Source organism: Triturus cristatus, chromosome 3_2, assembly GCF_964204655.1.
Source record: "Triturus cristatus chromosome 3_2, aTriCri1.1, whole genome shotgun sequence".
In the NCBI taxonomy this organism is placed as follows: domain Eukaryota; kingdom Metazoa; phylum Chordata; class Amphibia; order Caudata; family Salamandridae; genus Triturus; species Triturus cristatus.
This window is the reverse complement of record NC_140584.1, coordinates 102,205,614-102,228,100: the sequence shown is the minus strand read 5'-3', so window position 1 is coordinate 102,228,100 and position 22,487 is coordinate 102,205,614. Positions and strand designations below refer to the sequence as shown.

Here is a 22,487-nt window from a genome sequence, read left to right as displayed (position 1 = left end):
ATTCCTGAAGAACTTTAGGACTTCCTATGGAATATTACCACTCAATTACCTAATCTCTGAATTCTTTGCTGTGACAGAGCCTGATATTTAATGCAAATCTGCCTGTCAAATAAACAGGATTAATAAATGTTTCCCTTACCTATGTCTCATTAGTACAAAGATTCTTAATCTGGTGTCCAATGACCACTGGGAGTCCATAATGCCTACTCAGAGAGCATTTGAAAAGGGAAATTAAATCATAGTAGCAGATCAGTAAATTATATAGCCATAAAAAGATGAAATTATAAATGCTATAATGCTCTGTAAAGATGTAGACTATTTAAGATTGAAGGCTTAAAATTAAATTGCTACCCTTATCTTTATTCATGACAGCAACACAAGTACAGCAAACAGAATCTAGTACGGGTGATTGGTGGCGTCAATTAAATAATTATTATGCCCCAACTAAAAGAGAGAATGCATTAGGAGCAAAACAGGTCAAGTGATGCGCAATAATTTAGCACATTGCTTCAACCACATTTCAAAAGCTCCAACTTCTTTTTAATATAAAAATTTCGATTTCTGTATGTTTTTAGTTTGTGAATGAAATAAAATATTTCATAACTTCTCTTTTTGTTTGATGTGTACTTGTTTCTCTATTTTGTGTGTGTTTCTCAGGCTGGGTTACCTGGCTTTCAATAGTGATTCTGAGGGAGTCCTCAGAAGTCAAAAGTTTAGGAACTGCTCCTTATTTTTGTAACTTGGATCATAAAATGTCTAATTTGTGAAAGCCAGGACTTCATCACTATCTGTGGAATCAGTGCTTAATTTGAATCGATGGTTTCCAGTGCTTGGCACTAGCACTTAATTGTCAACACCAGCACCTATGACTGTTTGTGTGATTTAGAGATAAGCAGAACACAACTTGCTTTATTAATTCAATATATATTAAAAACTTCTAATGCCTGCCGCCAAAGCCATTCTTATAGCTTTGGGGGCATCGAACAGCTCGAATTGGCACACTTGTAGCAATGTGATGATCAGTGGTTGTGCAGGTACTGTGATGGATGCGCTGACAGGGGCAATGGGTGGAGCAAGCTGTGGTGGCGTCCTGACAAGGGCCCTGACACATATTGTTTTGCAAATTAAGCACTGTTTGGAATAAAAAAGAGATTGTGCGAATATGGACTATCCCCACCCACAAAATCTCATTTTGTTCCCTATACACCTATGTGTGTGTACCCCAACCATGGAATTACCTAGAACATTTATATTGGGACACCTCAGGAGGAGAATTGTGTATGTGTGATACAGCATATATCCTATCTGCTTTGACTCATTGAATAAAACAATGAATTAATGAGTGAATTAATGAATGAGAATGAATCCAAGGCATACATGCCATTATCCCACTCTCTCTGTAAATGGTGATGACAATTTAAAAGTGAACATAAGGAGTTAACATTAGATACATGATAAACGAAACGTGTCAAGACATTTGCAGTTCACTTAAACACTGACATTCTACTTTAAACACATTTCCATTTCTTTCCAGCTTTCTGAAAGAAAGAAGGCCGCTGCAGGTAGGAGCGGTGGGGCCAGGTGTGGGGGAATTTCGAGAGACAACCACGAGGGAAACGTAAATAAATAATGAATTTTCCCTCGTGGTTGTCTCTTGACCTCACCTGGCCCCCTGCCCCACCCCTCTCACCTGCAGCGGCTGCAGGGGTATATTGATATATATATATATATGTATATATATATATATATATATATATATATATATATATATATATATATATATATATATATATATATATATATATATATATATATATATACATATATTTTTACATATACATATAAATAATCACTCTACGTTCATATCTTTTGTACCCACTTTGAGTCCAGTCCAGTAATAGTGTCCATTACCCAATGCTATATGAGAGGTTTAGCTCAATCACTACATTATTGGAGCTAGAATTACTTCTGAGAGAAGGAATGTAACTGTATAATATGAAAATTGTGCCCCATTATGTATGAACAAACATTTTCGATCTTACATGTTTACATGTTTGCAGGACCAGCGTCGCCAAAAACTTTTGGTTTTCCATTAACTGGCTTCATGATAATCTAGGCACATGTACTTCGAAAGTGGCTTTTATTATTTCATACCTTGGAGGTGTAGCGGCCAATTGGGCTATGCCTCTAGTTGATTCCAATGATCCTTTGTTGCACAATTTAACAGACTTTAAGGCAGCTATGTCAAGTTTATTCGCCAAACACGTGTTTATACATGCCTCTGATAATTTTGCATATTTTAGCATCACAGTACATAAAAAAATAACTCAGTCTCAGTGTGGCAAATGTGAAGTCATAAAGATAATGAATGTTGTATGTAATTTGCAGTCATATTTAAGCAAAAGGTATAAAATCTACATTTTCAATGAGGTGGTGCTTCAGAAGGGGTCCCGCATGCCCTTAAGGATTTGCACTCAAACTTACTTAGTGATAGTGGCTTTCTGACTTTTCATCAGGATTCATATGTATAAATGATAATTCCTCTGCAGCACAGTGTTCTTGATTGAACCACACCTGTATGTAGACCCTGCATTTACCACAAATTCTTAGTGAGGGGCCAGGAAGTTGTGGTTATAAAAACATAATTCTAACTTGATTCAGGATGCAAGTACATCTATACTGTGGAACTGGTTTGGGGAGATTCTCTTTTCAAATACCTTTACCAGACTTCTCTCCAGACACAGCCTTTGTGTAGGAAGATGTTTCTCACTGCAGCACCATCTCTGGCCTGCACCAAATACAACAGTGGAACAAAGAGATGTGAGGATTGCGCACTTGGCTGTTATCAGCTCAACTGCAGTGCCATCTAGGAAAACAAAAAGCTGGAGCTCACTTTAAGAATTCCCATTACCTTGCACAACATAGTCCACTCTCCTCATCTACCGAATTGCAGTGTTTCAGGAAGTCTAATCAGCAGCCCATTACAAACAAAGTCATCAGTGAAATTCTAAGCAGAGCCCTATCAACATTCACCTCACCTCAGTGTCTGGATCTCCATCCTCTAGCCACAGGAATGCCAAAAACACACTTCCACTGTCTGGGAAAACTGGTCTCCCTCTCTATCTTGCCTATCCAGAGACATCCATATAGATCCCATGTTGCTTTTGTAATTAATATTGTGAGCTAACTTGAGAATGAGCATCAGAAGACACCAGCTACAGAATTTGTAGAATCTCTTTTTCAATGTTTGCATGATTTGCCCATATATTTTCTCGCATTGCTATGATCTTGAGGCTACTGCTTCATTTGAGCACAGTCTTAGGCTCCCAATAGTTCCACCCCCTGAGGTGATCATCTGACCTTGCAGAGCTGTGGTCTAGTTGGAGTCTAGCAGCAGACGTAGGGCCCGATTCACAGAACTAACTTAAGACAAAATCCTAAACTTACTACCATTTTTGTATTCACAGAAGGCACTTACTTATTTTGGTATTCACAGAAGACACTTACTCACTTCGGTATTCACAGAAGTTAGGAGTCCTAACTTTAGGATTCCTAAATGCCTTCTGTGAATACCGAAAGTCTTAAAATTAGGATTTGTCTCAGTTTAGGAATTCTAAAGTTAGGACTGCTTGAACACACAAAGTCTAATCTGCCACAAAAACCTGGAGTAAGTGCATGGAATGATTTGCTTGAGTGCAAAAAATTAATTACAATAAGTGATAACTAACAATAGCCAATAACATTCGACTAACCACTAAACCTGAGTTCTGGAGCAGCATGTTTCCTGGCCTAAAGTGCTTCAAAGCCTTGTCAGGGGTAGTACGTGCAACATAATACAATTACAATGGATTACGATGTCTATTAGATTACTAAATATGAGTTTGAGTAGTGCTCAAATTAAGTGATTCACCAAAAGTTCTCCCGTTGGTAGCATAAAGGACATCAACTGGGTTGTTATATCAGAGCCCAAACAATACACAACGTTGGGTCTGTCTGGCACCCTGTTTAGTAACCTGATGTTGATACACTCAGGTTCTGATTTAACAAACCAATTGATCTCACCTCATGCTGATAACTTTTGGAACATTGCTGAGTCCCTCTTCAGCGTGTTACAGCCCCCTGGTTGTTTCAACATAACACATTCCCTACTGCTTAGAGGTGCACAGTATTTACTGCCTCTACCTAAATGGGGCATAAGTGCCCTGGGGATGCAACAGGAGAATGCCCCCACTTTCTACACCCTAAGTCATTTAGCTTGTCACGCCCCTTCAATGACACAGATTTCACTGACTCACATATAGTGCTGCCATGATTATAAGGGTGCTATCTCTCATTTGCATGAGGCCCCGTATAGATGAGAGATCCAATTTGGTGGGCACAGAAGCAAAGAGTCCATCAATGGATGCACAGAGTGTGTGCCACAAAAAGGTAGTTCACAATCATTACACCCCCGCCCCCAAGAATGCCATTTGAAATGAGGCATGGGCTCAATGAGCCTCCCAGATATCCACCTGCATGCTGATGCAGTCACTCAATGTACCTGCATTGAAAAGAATCTCTGCCCCTTTGCAAAGTAGGCTGTGCGCTATATGTCACTAGCACTATGAGTGCCTGTTTCAAATAGCCATGCTCTCTTTCAGAAATGTGTGGCACCCATCCTAGCAATGAGTTTGCAGCTGCCCTGCGGGCAGTGCAATATCTGTAATTGGGTGGGCTGTTCCTGTTTGCACCCGCCGCACCTAGTAAAAGGTGCACCATGGAGCAGATAGGGACAGTGCACTCTTGACATAATGTGGCCCTTTGTGAGTACCTTTAGGGCTTGTCTTATGTATTCCTCATTGACAGAGGACTCATCTGCCTTCCTTGAAAAAAGTTAATGAGTTCTCTGATCTGATAAAGTCCTTCCTTCATGGAAACATGCATGTGAAGTTGTTAGTTAAGGGCACCATGCACATGTGAACACAGTGATGCAGGTTTGTTGCAGCCATTCACATGATTCACAGACAGAATCTTACCTCATCAATGTTTATGAGGATTTCTGTGAATCCAGGGAAGTGGACATTTTGCACAGTGCCAGATTATAACACCCAGCACTGTGCAAAAACTCTTTGATCTCATTGCATATGGTATGCACAAACACTATCCATAATGCAATGCAAACTTTGGTACATCTGGCCCTTTGTGCTCACTTTTACCCAAGAACGCTAAATTCTGACTACACTGTATTAAATCAGGGGCTAGTAAAAACAGTTCTGTCAATCTTATAAATGCTCTCTGAATGTTTATTTTGTTTCATTCTATTTACTTTTTATATCTTCCCTTATATCATGGACATATCTTTAGGAAAATTTTGAGTCACATCCAAGTTTCACAAGTGCAGAAAACTAAATAAAATACAATAAGCTAAAATAAAATACCGACAAATATTGAATTGCATTGAACATTTCTGCCATAGTACATATTATCAAACCCGGGGTTCTGCTGCACGCGCTTCCAAATTAAATACATAGGGGCTTATTTACAAGGCCCTTGCGCCACTTTTGCGTCATTTTTAAAATGGGAAAAGTGACGCAAAAGTGGCTCAAGGGCCTTGTAAATAAGCCCCCTAGTCTACTTTTAATTTGTGTTTCATGATGTGATGTACATATTGGATGTCAAAGTGAAAATCATAAATATGTACTGATGGATCAATTTGTTAAATGTGAGGTGCATAAAAGCAACGTTTCATGAACCCCAAATTAACTATCTAGTAAGCTTCTTTGGAACTATTTAAATACCCACTAGGATGCTAGTCTGTTTCTTGAAAGTTTAGAATGTTCACGTTGCAACATTAGGTACTGTTTCTGATGAATAATATGTTTTCTTTCCTGCCTCCACAGAACCATCATATATCTTTCCCTGTTCTATGTCATCGGGCACGTGATCAAGTCTATTGGAGCCATACCTTCAGTGGGAGATGCTGATACTCATGTGTATGTCTTGCCTTTTCAGATATTTAAGCTGCATTTTGGATCATAGAAATATTTCTAAATTATTGCCTAAAAAAAGCCAGAAAGTCCATTCTGAGAAGCTAAATATTTCTCGAGCAATCTGAGTACGAAGGTGATACATCTTTTCTGGTTGATTGTCATTTGTCAGGGTTCTCTTTGTCCCATCTACTCTACTCCCCTACATCTTAGCCAAGGTGTGTGGAAAAATGTTTATCATCTGTTACCCTTTTTAGGTCTTGACAGCTGTAGCTGTTTATCAGTGAGCCCAGGTTGCCAATAAAAATACACATATACACACAAACATAGAATATAGAAGAATGTGCTTTTGGTCAGCCCCCTTTAGTCATTGGCTGTTGGTATTTTTTTTAAGGATGCCATTGATTGCATGATGATTTGTAAAGCCATATGCAAATCGGTCTTGACCCTGCCCCCAATGGGAACAGTTCATCCCGAACTGCCAGGCCAGGTCCTCCCTGGACTGGAAACAAGAATCATAGGACCGGTTTCGGGGTTTCACCCCTCATCAGCCAGGATAGCTTGACTCCAGTGGCATGGAGAGCACAGGACCCACGTCTGGGCATACCCGTTCCACTCGGGGTGACAAATACAAAAACAACAATTGATGGACAGAATGCAGAACAATGTCATACATTCACCCCATAACAGAGATCTGGACCCTAAATCCATCGTTTTTTTGCTCCCCATACCATTCCAGTTTGAACCAAGCCATATGCAAATCAGTCTTGACCCTGCCCCCAATGGGAACAGTCCAGCCCGAACTGCCAGGGGAGGCCCTCCTTGGACTGGAAACAAGAATCCTAGGACCAGTTTCGGGGTTTCACCCCTCATCAGCCAGGATAGCTTGACTCCAGTGGCATGGAGAGCACGGGACCCACGTCTGGACATACCCGTCCCACTCGGGTTGATAAATGCAAAAACAACAATTGATGGACAGAATGCAGAACAATGTCATACATTCATCCCAATCCAGAGATCTGGGCCTAAATCCATAGTTTTTTTCCTCCCCATGCCATTCCAGTGTGAACCAAGCCATATGAAAATCAGTCCCGACCCTGCGCCCAATGGGAACAGTCCAGCCCGAACTGCCAGGCCAGGTCCTCCCTGGACTGGAAACAAGTATTCCAAGACCAGTTTTGGGGTTTCACCCCTCATCAGCCAGGATAGCTTGACTCTAGTAGCATGGAGAACACAAGACCCACGTCTAGGCATACCCGTCCCACTCGGGGTGACAAATGCAAAAACAACAATTGATGGACAGAATGCAGAACAATGTCATACATTCACCCCAGTAAAGAGATCTGGGCCTAAATCCATCGTATTTTGCTCCCCATGCCATTCCAGTTTGAACCAAGCCATATGCAAATCAGTTTTGACCCTGCACCCAATAGGAACAGTCCAGCCCGAACTGCCAGGCCATGTCCTCCCTGGACTGGAAACAAGCATCCTAGGACAGGTTTTGGGGTTTCACCCTTCATCAGCCAGGATAGCTTGACTCCAGTGGCATGGAGAGTACGGGACCCACGTCTGGGCATACCTGTCCCACTCGGGGTGACAAATGCAAGAACAACAATTGATGGACAGAATGTAGAACAATGTCATACATTCACCCCAGTACAGAGATCTGGCCCTAAATCCATCGTTGTTTTGCTCCCCAAGCCATTCCAGTTTCCATGTCCATTCACAGGGTCAAGACCGATTTGCATACAGTTGTGTCTGAACTGAGGTGGGGAAGTGAGCTAAAGAATTATGATGGATTCAACCCAGATCTGTGACTGGGGTGAGTGTCTGAAAAGTTTCAGCGCTCTGTCAATCATATCCTTGTGATTCCAGGGAAGAATACATGGGACTTTAAGTAGTTCCTAGTCATAACCTCTCTACTGTGGGGCTGCAATCTTTGTGTCTTTGCTCCACTCCCACCCACAATGTCCCCTACCCCATCCAAGTGTGGGTTATGACCCCTGCTGCCCATCGCCATAACGTTCTGTCTGGTGCAAATTAGCTCTCTTTTTTTTGTCTTTGACAGTGCATTTCGATTTGCTTCACAAGCCTCGACAGCCAAAACAGAGCTATTCCAAAATGGCCACTGTGTATACATGTGCATCCAGCACAGCCATTTTGAATTGAAATTTAAAAAAAATATATAAGAATCTACTTTACATGCAAAGTGGCCATCTTATATAGGAGTTGTTTACGTTTTGTTAAGTCTATTACAAGATGGCCCTAATAAAAATCTTCACTTGTGCAAGGCAGGCAGGAGCTGTGAGAAAAAATAAACTAGCAAAGCCAATAGGACGGTGACCGTTAGCAAAGGCAAGAAATACGCCACGTTACATTGCATGCTTTTTTAACGCATGCCATTACAAGGCGGATATTACAACAACCGCTTTGTGACAACGCATGCCATTACAACGAAAGTCTGACCAACAACTTGCTTTAGGGAGGGGCGCTAGATGTTGGAATAGTATAATTTACTATTCCAACTCCAGTCTGTGCAACAGTAGGGAAGGTGTTGGATTTTAAATCCAACACCTTCTGACCCATAGAGCAAGTCCTTGTTCTGACTTGTGTTGTAATGGCATGCGTTGTTACAACGCGGTCGTTGTAATGACCGCGTTGTAATGGCATGCGTTGTGTTGCATGCTGTATAAACGATGTTTCCCAAAGCCAAGACCAATTGGCTTTGTTAAGGCATGTTTCTTGGTGACTGCATTATTGTAGAAGTAGCACTGTACAATGAACTACAGCTATTTTTTTGTTTTTTTTATGTGGTATTATTAATTAAAGGTCCAACAGAAAATAACAAGCCCTTCTTCACCCCAACTGCTATCCATGACAGTTTATCTTTGTTTCTGATGCAATGGAGACGAAAACGTTTCGAAAAAAAGTTTCCTAGACACAGTTGGCTTATTTGCTTCACAAGTATAATTCCTCTATCCTTGTTGATGTAACCTTTGATGTAGAAGATCCCTTATGAGATTACAACTGCAGGCAGGTCTATGAATGGGGGATGTGTTATTCATCAACAGCAATGTATTTAGTAGATACTTTTGTGTCGCTTAAAAGTTCTTTTCAAGGTAGCAAAGGTGGGAATTTGTAGATTGAGGCAGGTTAAATTCCCCTTCTAAAGTAAATACATACTGTCTTTCATGAAAAAAATGAAATTATAGAAACAATGTTGTCTTGCTGTTAAGCTCGTCTGAACCCGTCTTCCACCACGCATAAGAATGAAAACGTGCAAACGCATAAATGAACCAGACTGCTCAATTCAGCATAAAGGGATCCGGAAGGATGCCTTACTTCCTCCGTATCCAAGATGCATAAATAAGGAAATCTATGTTGTGTTAAATAGAAATGGTGGAGCTACCAGCACTGATGTGCTTTTCCTTGAACTACCTTGCACAGTGTTTCTGAGACAAAAAATGTAAAAAAATTAATGTAAATATGTTACAATGTCCCTTATGGACATGGAAAAAACTGGTGTGTCTGAGACATTTTTCTCTTGCTTTTCAGCACCAAACACCTATGTGTTCATCCACAGTATATGGCAGACATTAAATAAATATAAGTAGTATTAGAATCATTTTATGGTAATGTTTAAGGACCACCCCCCATACTCATATAATCATATATTTTAAAAAATAGAGAAAGAATTGCATGCATATTAAAGCAATTAGTCAGATTTCAAAGTGACAGGTCATTATTCATATCCCCATATTTTAGAGTAAATCATTTTCCACCATCATTAGGATGTTTCATGATCATATGAGCCATTTATACAGTTTATTTTCCCATAGAGCAGCTGACGTGTTTGTTCTAATATTGACTTTTCAAGGCTTTCTTGACTTGACATCAAATTTGAGCATATTGAGTCATTCCATTAAAAACTCCTTACTTATGTGTATGCTGAGAAAAGTACTCAGCTATGATGTGCAGATCTCTCAAACCTGCACACACCACCTTACATTTTAAAGCTACACCTAGGGCATGGGGGTTCTCATATTTGGATGTGAAAGAAGACAGATGATTTGGAGGGGTCGCCAGAGTTTGTGGAGTTGCACTAAGCGGAATTCCACAGAGTTGCATAAAAACTCTGTGGAATTCTGCAGAGGTCTGCTCTGCCCTAATTTAGTGTATATTATGTAGGCACAATGAGCAGAGCAGTAGCTAGAGGCTACAAAGGCATGGCCTGACAGTAGTAGAAAAGGAGAATGAGCAGATGAATGCTGGAGACCATGAAATCATTGCTTGTCAAGTGTAGCAAAGGCAGCTGCGCAGAGCTGAGGTTGGATACCACATAGGCTTTCCCTGCAAACAGTAGCTTAGGAAATTATGAGAGTTGATACTGTACAGCACGGGCCCGATTCACAGAAGTAATCTGAGACAAAATTCTAAACTTACTACTTTTGGAATTCACAGAAATCATTTAGTAGTAGTAAAGTTAGGATTTTGCCTTAAGTCTGTCTTAAGTCTGTCTTAAGTCTGTCCTAAATTTGTCTTAAGTTTGTCTTAAGTCTGTCTTAAGTCAAACTTAAGACAAAATCCTAACTTTACTACTACTAAATGCCTTCTGTGAATACCAAAAGTAATAGGTTTAGGATTTTGTCTCAGATTAGTTCTGTGAATCGGCCCCATAATGAGTATCGCCTGCCAGGGATGGATTAAGGAAATGAACAGCATTGAGGGGGTTATTTAGACATTGACAGGCAAGAGTAGCAAAGTTGGATGTGGAGAGGGCGTAGGCATTTCCAATCAGGAGTAGCAAGCTGGAATAAGGAGAGTGGCAGCTGGAGACCATGTAGGCATTGCCTGTCACAAGTATCTATGCAGAATAAGCAGATGAAGCCTAGGTCATATCAGCATTGCCTCTCAAGAGCACAAAGGAGAATCAAGAAGAGTTGAGTCTGGAGATAACAAAGCTTTCTCCTGTCTGCAGCAGCTGGCAAAATAAGCAGAGTGAAGCCTGGGTGTTCAACCTAGGTACTGTCTGTCACGAAAAATGAGCACAGTGGATAATGGAGACAACAGAGGCATTGCCTGACAATTGAAGTTAGGGGAAATGTGTAGAGTGATGGTCAGAGACCATTTATGTTGCCTTCAAGACTCACATGAGGGCAGGCAAGGAACAGTGTGGTGGCAATGGGACCATGTAGGGTTTGCATGTCATGGTTAGTGAGAGGGAATCATGAGTCGTGCTTGTGAAAAAATGTAATCCGAGGTTACATTTTGAAACTGTATCGGTTTTCCAAGAAAATCTCGCCTCACAGAGCTCCATTAAATTACGAACAGCACAGGAGGACCAGAGGACAAGGTGTGGGTGGGGAGGGGGTCTTAAAATTGCTGGAAGATGAGACCCCTTCCCCATGTTCCGCAGAATGGCATAATTTGTTGCGCTTTAACAACCACAGCAACACATCTTTACACATTAATGTCAACCATTGAATACATCTATCGTTTGTTTTAGCACAGAACACATTGTCTTGGAATACCACTTTAGGAGGTGTATAGAAACACCCACCCCACCTCTGCCACTCACCGCATGGTTCTTGTCCTGCTGCAGATGCCTGAAGGTCAGCTTGATCAGGTATGCCAGGCTAAGGCAGAAGGCACAGGACAACAGTAACCAGGATGCCTGGCTGCCCCCTACCAACTGCTCAGCGGTGTTCTCGAGCAGCGAGCCCCCAGCCTCCAACAGGGACAGCAGCATGACTGGGACAGCAAGCGGAGACTGCAGGTCAAAAGTCAGACTTGGGTAGTAACGTCCTAACTGGAGTGAGATTAAAGGTTTGCCTGTAGCTGCAGCAGCTTATGTTGGTCTGAGGCATTCTGTTCCAGGGCAGAATGGAGGATGCATCTGGCACAGCAGCAGTCTCTTCTGGAGCAGCAGGACACCGTCTTCCGGTCTACCAGCAGTAGAGGTTTCTTTATAACAGGAGGTGGGCCTAATATTTCGAGAAAATCACAGGGCTTGCTGGGAAGTCCAGGGCTATAAATTCTGTGCAATCTCAGCTAAGTGCACTTCAGCAACAGGCTACAACTGGGTTTTATCAAATACAATATATGTTTAGAAACAATGACATCCTTAGCTTCCTTTCTAAGTCTTATGTCCCAAACAAATTGTATACTAGGGGTGTGCTGTGGGGACAACCTCCCCTACATGTTGGAATCAGATTTTTTGCAGAACTCCGAGCTCAGAGTTGGCAAACCTATGCAAACTTCGCTGGCGGAGCAGAGTTCACCACCCACCCCTACACTGATTTACCAATATGTCGCCTGTTTTAGTGCGAAGCAGCTATTTAAGTTTTTCCCTGCCATTCATTGTATATGTTGGGCCTCATTTTGGATAGTCACAATCTTTAAATAAAACACAACCACAACTGCTTGAAATGGAATGAAATGGGAATTTTAGAGTGCATTATATCCAAAGGTGTCAGCGCGCTAAAGTCAGTAAAAGAAAACATCCGCTACAAACAGAGAGCTTCCACCACAGGAAGGAGAAGAGCCAGGTTTGCAGTTGCTTACAGAAGGCTTCAATGGATTACAAGCTCACAATATGAGTAGGTTCCAAACTTTACCTGCTGCTATTGAAAAGGAGCAGCCACCCCACTTGGCTTCCCGGAATATGGAAATGGTCACCTTCCTAAGAGAAGATGATCTGAGCTGTCTTTTTGTAGTATACTAGTGAAATGCTGTTCTCAGAGGCACCTGCCCTTTGTGATGAAGGGCCAGAAATACAATGCAGAATGCTCTATTTGTCACAAACTTCCTAACATACAGTGTGTGGAGGGAGTGCATGCCATCCCTGACTGAGAGTTGTTTAGGAACATTCAGGAACTGGCAAGTTGCTGCATTCTGAATGACCTGCAGTCTGTTAAGTGAAGACCTATTGATGTTTAAGCATGGAGTGTAGCAATAATCTAGGCGCCATGTGAGTGAAGCAATGGGCTCTGCTACTCTGAGCTCAGCTGGAATAGGTGGGAAGATCTTTATCAGAATTTTAATGATAAAAAAACAGAAACTTACGCTTCTACTGACCTGAGTGTCAAAGGTAAGATAGTTATAACAAATACCAATGTTTTTAGCCGAGGCCACTGTGGTAGGTAAAGGACCAAACATCTCAGGCCACCAGATTTCAGACCACACTGAACTATCTCTGTATTGTCGGCATTTTATTTCAAGCAATTCTTCTTCATCTATTCTCGGAGCTGATCATACAGTGTTTGAACTTATCAGCGACCACGGGCAAACATCTGTTACAGAAATGATCATTTGGGTGTTTCCCCCATGGGACATCACCTAAAAGCCAAATGACTGCACCAATATAGCAAAGGGGGGCAACAGAAATGTTAAATGAAGTGGGGCTAATGGATAATCCCTGTGGGATCCCACAAGCGAACTTGAACGGTTCGCCCTGCAATTGCTGCAGCGGACTGTTTGAGTCCACCAAGAATTTGTTTGTTTCCTGTGTAAGAAATGCATTCTTAGTGTCATGCAATTTAGTTAATATATATATAAAACTGAAATTCTGATGTTTTGAACAGTTGCCACTCTTTTCTTGTCAAGAGATTCAGTTTAGTAAAGAGTGACAAATACCCCAATGAAAGAAATAAAGATCCATTACATGAAGATAAATTCTGCCTTTAATAATTTTTGTTGTGTGTGCAGGGGTCTCTCCATGGCTGGTCTGCTTTTGATTGCCTTTGGGACGGGAGGAATCAAACCCTGTGTTGCTGCCTTTGGCGGGGACCAGTTTGAAGAACAGCACGTAAGATTTACCTTACCAATTGAATTCACAGTGGCTCACTAGTGTGTTGCCACTTACTTGTCTATCACATGAAAACACCTAATTGTTTTCATGATAATACCATGTTCATCTCTTGCTTTGTTCTAGGTCCATGAAAGAAGCAAGTTCTTTTCCATTTTCTATTTAGCCATAAACTCTGGAAGCTTGATATCCACATTTGTTACCCCTGTTTTGAGAGGTCAGTATTTGGCAATTTTATAATAATAAACTGTTTTCCTACTACTGAATGGCTCTAACAGCAGTTCTAACTTTTTAGTGGTAGGAGCTACATCGCACATTAACAAATTAAGGAGAACAATGACAAAACCTGAATCCAAATTTTCAAAAATCGTATATCTAGAGTCTTGGTTAATTTCACAGCCCATTTGAACCATTCCTTGACTATAAGACAGGAGTTGGCCGGTGTAGACTGTGAGTGGGAAGAGTAACAAACTTTTGATTAAAATTTTTCTCAAATAAGTCAAAGTGTTATACTGTTTTTCCTATTTTATTTTGTGTGTTTTTTGTGTCGCTGTAAAGCTTAAACCCGGTCCTGACAGTTTATTTCGAGTACTGTTCATAGTAGTTGAGACTTTCATAAGGGGAGCTGGTGAGGCAATGGTTCAGATTCTACCCAACAGTCCTTGTACAGGTGAGCTTTTAAACAAACCTTCCTGTTAAAAAATAATAAATCTTCCACTCTTACAGCATTATTTGTGTGGGAGCAGAACTTCTATAATTCACTGCACCCCAATATTTTGATAACCCCAAAATTACCTTTGGCAGCTTCACTCCGCCACCCTTGAACTAGCAATAAGAGTCACCGCACTTTTTGACTTTAGGGCCAACAAATAAGCAGAGTAAGTATATAATGACCGGGTCCTCTCAGTTACTTAGTTCTAGATCAATAAAAAAATTAAAGGATGTTGTTGGACAACCCAGAAATTAAGAATACAATGCCACGAAGGCTCAGATGCAGAATATATAGCCAGAATCAGAATTATCCAAGTTCCAATAAGCAGCAAAAATCATAACGTCCTAACTTCTCAATAGAATGAATACAGTCCCTAAGTAATTATAATCAGAATCATAAAAGAACCTAGCAGCATTTCTAGCTGTTCAAGGAAAGTCTTTCTAAATAGAAATATTCATGTGAAGAAAACAAAAGGCCTCTGACTCACTCCCAAAACCAGGGGTTTTTTAAACACATTTTAACAGCAGTCCAAAAATGTACAACACAATATGAAACTTTTAAAACCAAAAAACTTGAAAATTTGTGTGGCCAAAGACATTATAACAGCGTAACACCCAGTAAATTTGACAAAACACAAAGCTTGGTTAACTACGAAGTGCAATGCCTGAGGTTTTTGTGAAGCATTGTGTTGCAGGAATCTTAGTACATCTGCCACAAGTTTTGTGCTGCAGATTCTTTGAAAAGTTGGACTTTTATTTTTTATTTTATTTATTGTCAAAAGTGCAAGCAACAAGGTACCAAGACACATCATAATAATGCATACATCAGAAAAAAATGAATTAGTCCTATATATCATAGTTAAGGCTCCCTGTTTTCCATTTTTACTGATTTTTACAGATAAATACAGACAGAAAACATTTATTTTCATGTCTTGATTTATTTTTGAAAGTGTATAAAAACGGAAATCTGGTTGCTTTTCGTGTGACTCTAAATTCTCTTTGCCATGACTGTCAGGCCAATAGATGTTTGGGCTGATAGGTAAGGGGTTAAAATAGAAAGGAATTTAAGTAAGGAGGTTTAAACAGTAGGAGATATGCACAAGGTTGATACTGAAATTTGCATATTTTCATACAAGTACATTGAATTGTGTTCAGATCACTGAAACCTGGAAGGCATTCAAGCATGGGTGCATATTTATCGGTTGAATAAATGTGGAGATATACCAGTTTCAGCTTCATTTTTTTCACAAAACCCACAATAAATATGGATAAATACAGATAAAATTAGCAAAATATAAACATGGATAAATACAGCCGTAAATGTCAAACAAATAAAGAATTCCAAGGTCCCCTGCACACGCTAGTGGTGCATAGAATTAAGTTAGCAATCAACGATGCCCATCGCTGTTAACTACCACTGTGATTGACTCCCCATGTTGCTATCACCATATTGGGATAAATTCTCCTCGTGCCTCCAGCACTACCATAGAAGAAGTTGTAACCATTGTCCTGATGATGACCTTAACTCGATAAGGTCGAAATGCCGTCGACATTGCAGCGTAACCTATGGCTCCCACGGGATCATTTTTGAAATTAACAAAATATGAATTATTCTTGTACTGACTTGAGTCATACTGTTTGATCCCCAATTATTGTTTGCTCTTATTGTCCTTCGCCGTCTCACGTTGTTTTTATATCACTTGTGCACTTATCACTTACACTAAGCACTGTCAGTGCACAATTGGTTGTTTTGGTTACCCTAATCCAATTGTAATGTAGTGCTGTTATAACTACTTGCTAAATAACAACCTTTACTCCTTGTCTTGGTCTCCTGTTTCCCTCCTTCAGTGATTCATGCACTTATTATAACAGTCTTTTTAATGATTACTGGTTGAGACATTGTTGTTTTTGTTATTATACTTTACCCGGTCTCAACTGGGTTAACGGGTTTACTCCTGTACCACGTTCCTTGCAAAACAAAAGAAAGCAGAGATAAAGAAGAAAAGACAGAAAAAAGTCAAGAAAAGAAAAGAAAAAAAAGAAAAAAGAAAGAGGAAGAGGTAGAGGTGGGGACATCTGCTTCAATGTAGGAACCAACTTAAAGAGTAGAGTCAAAGGGATACTGAGCTACCAACCCCTGAGAGGACACATTCATATAATTGTCCAGTGACCGTCAAACATTACTGGAAATGGAAGGGGAATAATGCTGCTCCTCAACAAAAGTATGAGCTCCACAAATGTATGATACCCATGCCCACCAAGTATGATAACAGAAGATGAAAAGATTTCCATTCTGTCAGTATAACTTTAACAGCAATGGATAAAAGTAAATCCAATAGCTGCATATCCGTATTGTCAAGGGGTAAAGGATTAGTTGCAGCCCATTGACCCAATAGGATCATAGGTAAAGAAAGCTCTAACGATATGTTAAAGATTAATGATATGTGTTTCTGTACTAAACCCCAAAAGGATTGTAATAACCTACATTCAAAAAACATATGTTGATGAGGGCCAGGTTCTAAATTACAATTCCAACAAAGATCTTTATCTCTTAATTTCAATTTGTGTAAGCGAGCAGGGGTCCAATGAAGGAGATTTAAGGTAAAGAATTTAGATTGAATAAGAGAAGGAGCAATTTTATCACGTAGGGATAACTTCCCCATCAGTTGCCAGGTCTCTTGTGAGATATGTTTAAAAATATCATTATCAAATTGATGAGACCATTTATCATATGTGATTGTAGACTGTGAAGGAAGTGGGGCAGATAGAAATTTATATATTCTAGATTTGGTATGTCCTGAAAGAGGCCACATAGAAAGAAGTGAGACAGTAACCGAATCTGTAGAGAGGGATATCTTAGAAATAACAACCTTCAATTTCAGAAAAGAATAAAAATCCATATTATTAAGGTTATATTCTCTAGCCAAAAAAGAAAAGGGAAGAGGATCATGATAGGAGTCATAAAGATCTTTCACCAGTCTAATACCACTAGCAGCCCATGAAGAAACCGTATCAGGATCAATATCAGTAACAATTTTAGGATTGTATCATAATGAGGACCACCTCGACTTATGAATAGGTTTGGATACTTTTCTGTCAATATACTTTAGTGCATTAATCGTGTCTAAGATAATACAATGGGAATGACCCAGAATGAATTTAGAAACAGTGAAAAAGGAAGTAGTAGAAAGATGAGTACACAACTCTCGCTCAATATAAATCCACAGAGGTGTATGTTGGGATTCTGGCAAGAACCAAAGGGCACCTTGAGAGGTTAAAAAGGCAATTTGATCCAAGTTCCAATCTGGAAGATTACAACCACCCAGAACAGAAGGCTTTCTAAGGTGTTTATAAGCTATTCTAGCACGTTTATCACTCAATAAAAACTTTGAAGTGAGTGAATCAATCTCATGAAAAAAGGAAGAAGAAAGCTTAATAGGTAAAGGGAGGATAAGAAATTAATAAACGGGGTTATCATCATCTTAAGAGTTTGAAATCTTCCCCACCAGGAGATATACTTAGAAGACCAGGAGGACAAAAGATCTTTAACTTTAGGTATGATATGGGATTCATTATAAGAAATAGGATCTGAAAGGTCTTTACAAAACCAAATTCCTAGATATTTAAAACGAGTCGATTGCCATTTAAATCATGAATTGCCCATGTGAGAAGGGAAACACAATGAATTGAGGGGGAACACTTGTTCAAAGTATATCTAGAAATGAGCAAAAACTCTCGAATGGTATTAGTAAAAACTGGAATCGCAGCAACAATAGCTCCTCAAAAGATAAGAACATCATCCGCATGGGTGGCTGTTTTGAGCGTATGTGGACCAAATTGAAAACCTTTAATACCTTGGTTCAAGTTGAGTAAACAAAGGAGTAGGCCTATAGACAATAAAAAAGAAGGGGTGACAAAGGGCACCCTTGTCTAATGTCCTGACGGAGATTAGAAAAGGAAGAAGTAGCCCCATTAACTCTGATATTAGCTTTTGGCCGCGCATAGAGAGACATTACCATATTGATAAAAGAGTCCCCTAGGTTACGGGATTAAAACACTGCTTGTAAAAAAGGCCAAGAGACTTTGTCAAAAGCCTTTTCGGCATCAAGGGCAATCGCCGCTGAAGGTAATGTAGAAAGTTCTGCTTTCTCCAAAATATGACAAATGGTTCGGATATTGTCTCTAGCAAGTCTCCCCTTAACAAAACCAGTTTGGGAATCATGAATAAGGCTAGAGATATGACCTTCTAAATGCTTAGCCAAGATCTTGGCAAACATTTTTGCTTCCATATTTAATAATGAAATTGGACGGAAATTTTTAGGGTCAGAATGATTCTTGCCATCTTTCGGAATCACGACAATTGTAGCCTCAGCAGCTAAGCCAGATACCTTGCCAGAAAGGATAAAATTATCGAAAACGTCTTTGAGATATTTGATTATTGAGGAAGAAAATGTTTTGTAAAAGGCAATAGGGAACCCATCAGGCCCGGAGCCTTCCCCGACCAAGTAGCCTTAATAGCCTGAATTATCTTGTCAGTCTCAATCGATTTCCCCAGATCAATCATATCAGAATGCGAAATAGTATTCGTAGGAATCGAATTCAGAAACTGCTGACAAACAGAAATGTTGCATTGATCTTTAGGAGTGTATAATTTTTCATAAAAATCACAAAAGACTTCAAGTATTTCTTGCGTATGGAATTTCTTGGAACCATTTTATCATTAAAATAAGAAATCTGGGTAGCCTTGACATTAGTGTTTTTGTATTTTAAGGTGGCAGCCAACAACTTACCAGCTCTTTTTTGTAGTAACAAATGTCTAGATTTTTGTGCGTGGACACCAATATAAGCTCTTTTAGTGACAATAGAGTTAAAAGAGTATTTCAGATTCTTGATATCTAGTAGGAGAGACTTATCATTAGAGCTGCTATATAACACCTCCTTACGCTTGATTTCATCCCCCAGAGACTGCAGTGACTTTCTGATGTCACTATTCCTTTTTGAATTTTTTTTGTTAATATTACACCGAATAGTACACTTAAATGCATCCCATAGAACAATCGGGGAATTTACCGAAGACTCATTATCTTTGAAGAAGTTATCGAATTCCTCATTAAGCTCATTAACTTCATCCTTATTGTCCAAAGGTCTGTGTTAAGACGCCAATAACGAGGGCCTCTCGTGTCTATAAGATTAAAGATTGTCAAAGAAACTGCAGCATGATCAGAAACGACTATTGGGTGGATCATAACATTTATGGTATGTTTTAAGAGAGCAGCATCAACTAGAAGATAATCGATACGAGAAAAACTAGAATGTGGAGAGGAGAAAAACGTGAAATCGCTACCCGTAGGATTATGAACCCTCCAAGCTTCAATAAGCTGATGAGAAGAACACTTACTAAGCAAGTGTTTATGCGACCTAGGAGGACAAACTTTGAAAGCAGAATGTCTATCCAACAAAGGATCCAAGGGCAAATTAAAGTCACCGCCAACAATTGTTCCAGCATCCTGAGGAATATCAGAACACTTTTTATTTATGGAACGCCAAAAAAGAGGAACTTCAATGTTAGGGGCATATATATTCACAATATATAAATCATCGGAACCATTGGACAAGCGAGTAAGTAACCATGTACCATTGGTATCATGTTCAGCAGTAACAATAGACAGGAAAGAGTTTCTGGCAATAAAAGTCACAACTCCATTCTTTTTACCAGAAGCTTCAGAACATGTAACATCAAGAACCCACTACTTCCGCAAAAGCAACGCTTCTTTAAAGGCTATCTTAGTCTCCTGAAGTAGAACAACATCGCCAGATAAGCTCTTGCAATTATCTAGGATCTTGGCCCTTTTGACAGGGTGATTCAACCCACGAACATTAAGTGAGGCTACATTTAAACCAGTCATAGATAAACATAAGACAACACAGATAAAAAACATCTGATTTAGAAAAAAGAGAAGGTTAGCCAACAGATCTTCAGATATAGGGGTAAATGAAGAGCACAAAAATCGTAAAAAATGCAGTAGTCCCCAGAGAAGGAAAGATAGAAAGAGAGTAAGAAAATACTAGAAAGAAGACAAGAAAGAACAAAAGTACTTCAAAGAAAAAAGGAGCATAAAAAAGAAAAACCCCACCAGGGGATGACTGTATGGGGGAAATAACATGGAGGAGCAACCACAGAGGACAACAAACACAATGCAGAACACTCAACAATAAATATTTCATTAAGCAACGGAACAAATGTAAAAATATTTGCATCTACTATACTATCAATAATCCATCAATAAGAATAAATGATACAAATTCCCCCAAAAATATCATATTTGATCAGTGATCAACATATTATCATTTGCTGAATAGAAAAGTGAGACAAGAATATCAGATAAATATCAAATAAAGGCATTACATATAGCAATATCAGGTAATATAAATAACAGTCTAAGGCATAATAAATCCTAATAAATGGTGTAATAAATAGCAATTTGAGCCAATATAAATAACAATATAAAACATTATAAACTGCAAACCATTAGCGTACCAAACACTACAAAATTGATAGCATCTAGGAATAAATACTATAGTATATGGAAAATTAAGAAGTAAAAAGCAAATTCTATATAAGATGTAATTCATGACTTGAATACATATATAATGAAAGCAAAAAGAATCAAAATAATAAATACATATATAAAAAATTGCACATACAAAACGCAGATGTGTGTAAGAAAAACAATAGGGGACAAAAACACAGATAAATAGTAAGTACACATAAAAATATATCACCAGCATAGTATTATAGAAAGAGAGGAGGACAAAATCAAGCAAGAAGTGGAATAAACGAACAGAGGCATGAATAAAAGAAGAACGAGCAAAGAAAGAGAAAGAAAGTGGAAAGTAGAAGAAGAGATACTTGTTTATCATAAAAATAGTGAGGAAGAAAAGCCAAAAAAATGCCAACTATATAGAATTTTATACCAAATAGACTTCATCAATATGAATAAAGAAAGAATCAACTAAGTAGGAAGCAGGAAAGAGATTGGAATACGTCAGAGACATAAAAAGATGATAAGAAAGAAAGTGAGAAAAAGGGAAAAAGAGACACATTGACAGCCAAAGGTTAACAAAATAGAACAGAAATAGTACCAACATATTGAATGTAAACACCAAAAAACATTCATAACAATATGATAAACCGTAACACCTGTAAAGGAAAAATTAGTTAGTGGAGAATAACCAATATAGATCTAACCGTCTTTACAGTGCGTAATTACCAGTACGAAAAGGAACACAAAGGAGCAGTATTAACCACACATTTTAGTAAGGCACAGAAAGCATGGAACCAACTTATCATAAAATGAAGATGATTATCGGAGTCCATCTGTGATTCAGAATGATTATCCAAGAAAGCGGAAAGCTTTGAAGGTTCATCAAAGATCTGTGGGCGACCTTTGAAAGTTATTCTGAAACATGAAGGACCTGCAAAGGAAAATGGAATATTCATCTCTACGAGTCTTCTGCGTAGATTCAAGAAACCTTTACGACGAATGACGGTGTCTCTGGCGAAGTCTTGTGATATTGATATTCTGTGACCTTCCCATTGTAAGGTTTTAATCTTCCTCATTTGGGCCAGAATCTGCTCAGTGTGTTGATGGTGCAGAGGTTTAAAGATCAACGGTCTTGGAGAAGGTAACATTTTAGGCTTAAAAGTGGGAACTCTATGAGCACGTTCTATTTCAAAATCCTTGTGAAATGAAATGTTCAGAACAATAGGGATCCAAGTAAGCAGAAAATCCTGCACTGAAGGAGCAGATTTCTCACAGTCTTCCGGTAATACAAAAATAAGAAGGTTACTTCTACAATTTCTGTCTTCCTGTTCAGTCAGGTCTCTCCTAAATGAAGCCAAAGAACGCTCCATACTTTGAACATGTTTAGCTTGCGTGTTCGTGAAGTCCTCAACAGTACTTATTCGTGTTTCTGCATTGGAGACACGTAATGAAATATTT

General features: G+C 39.2%; 1 protein-coding gene across 1 annotated transcript in view; it reads left to right on the top strand.

The window, feature by feature from the left end:
* Positions 1–22,487, top strand: part of SLC15A2 (solute carrier family 15 member 2) — a 452,967-nt gene that overhangs the window by 203,429 nt on the left and 227,051 nt on the right. The window contains exons 5-7 of the mRNA XM_085647327.1: positions 5,880–5,972; positions 13,674–13,773; positions 13,900–13,990. Coding sequence (XP_085503453.1) covers positions 5,880–5,972; positions 13,674–13,773; positions 13,900–13,990 — 284 coding nt within the window. The remainder of the gene's footprint in view (positions 1–5,879; positions 5,973–13,673; positions 13,774–13,899; positions 13,991–22,487) is intronic.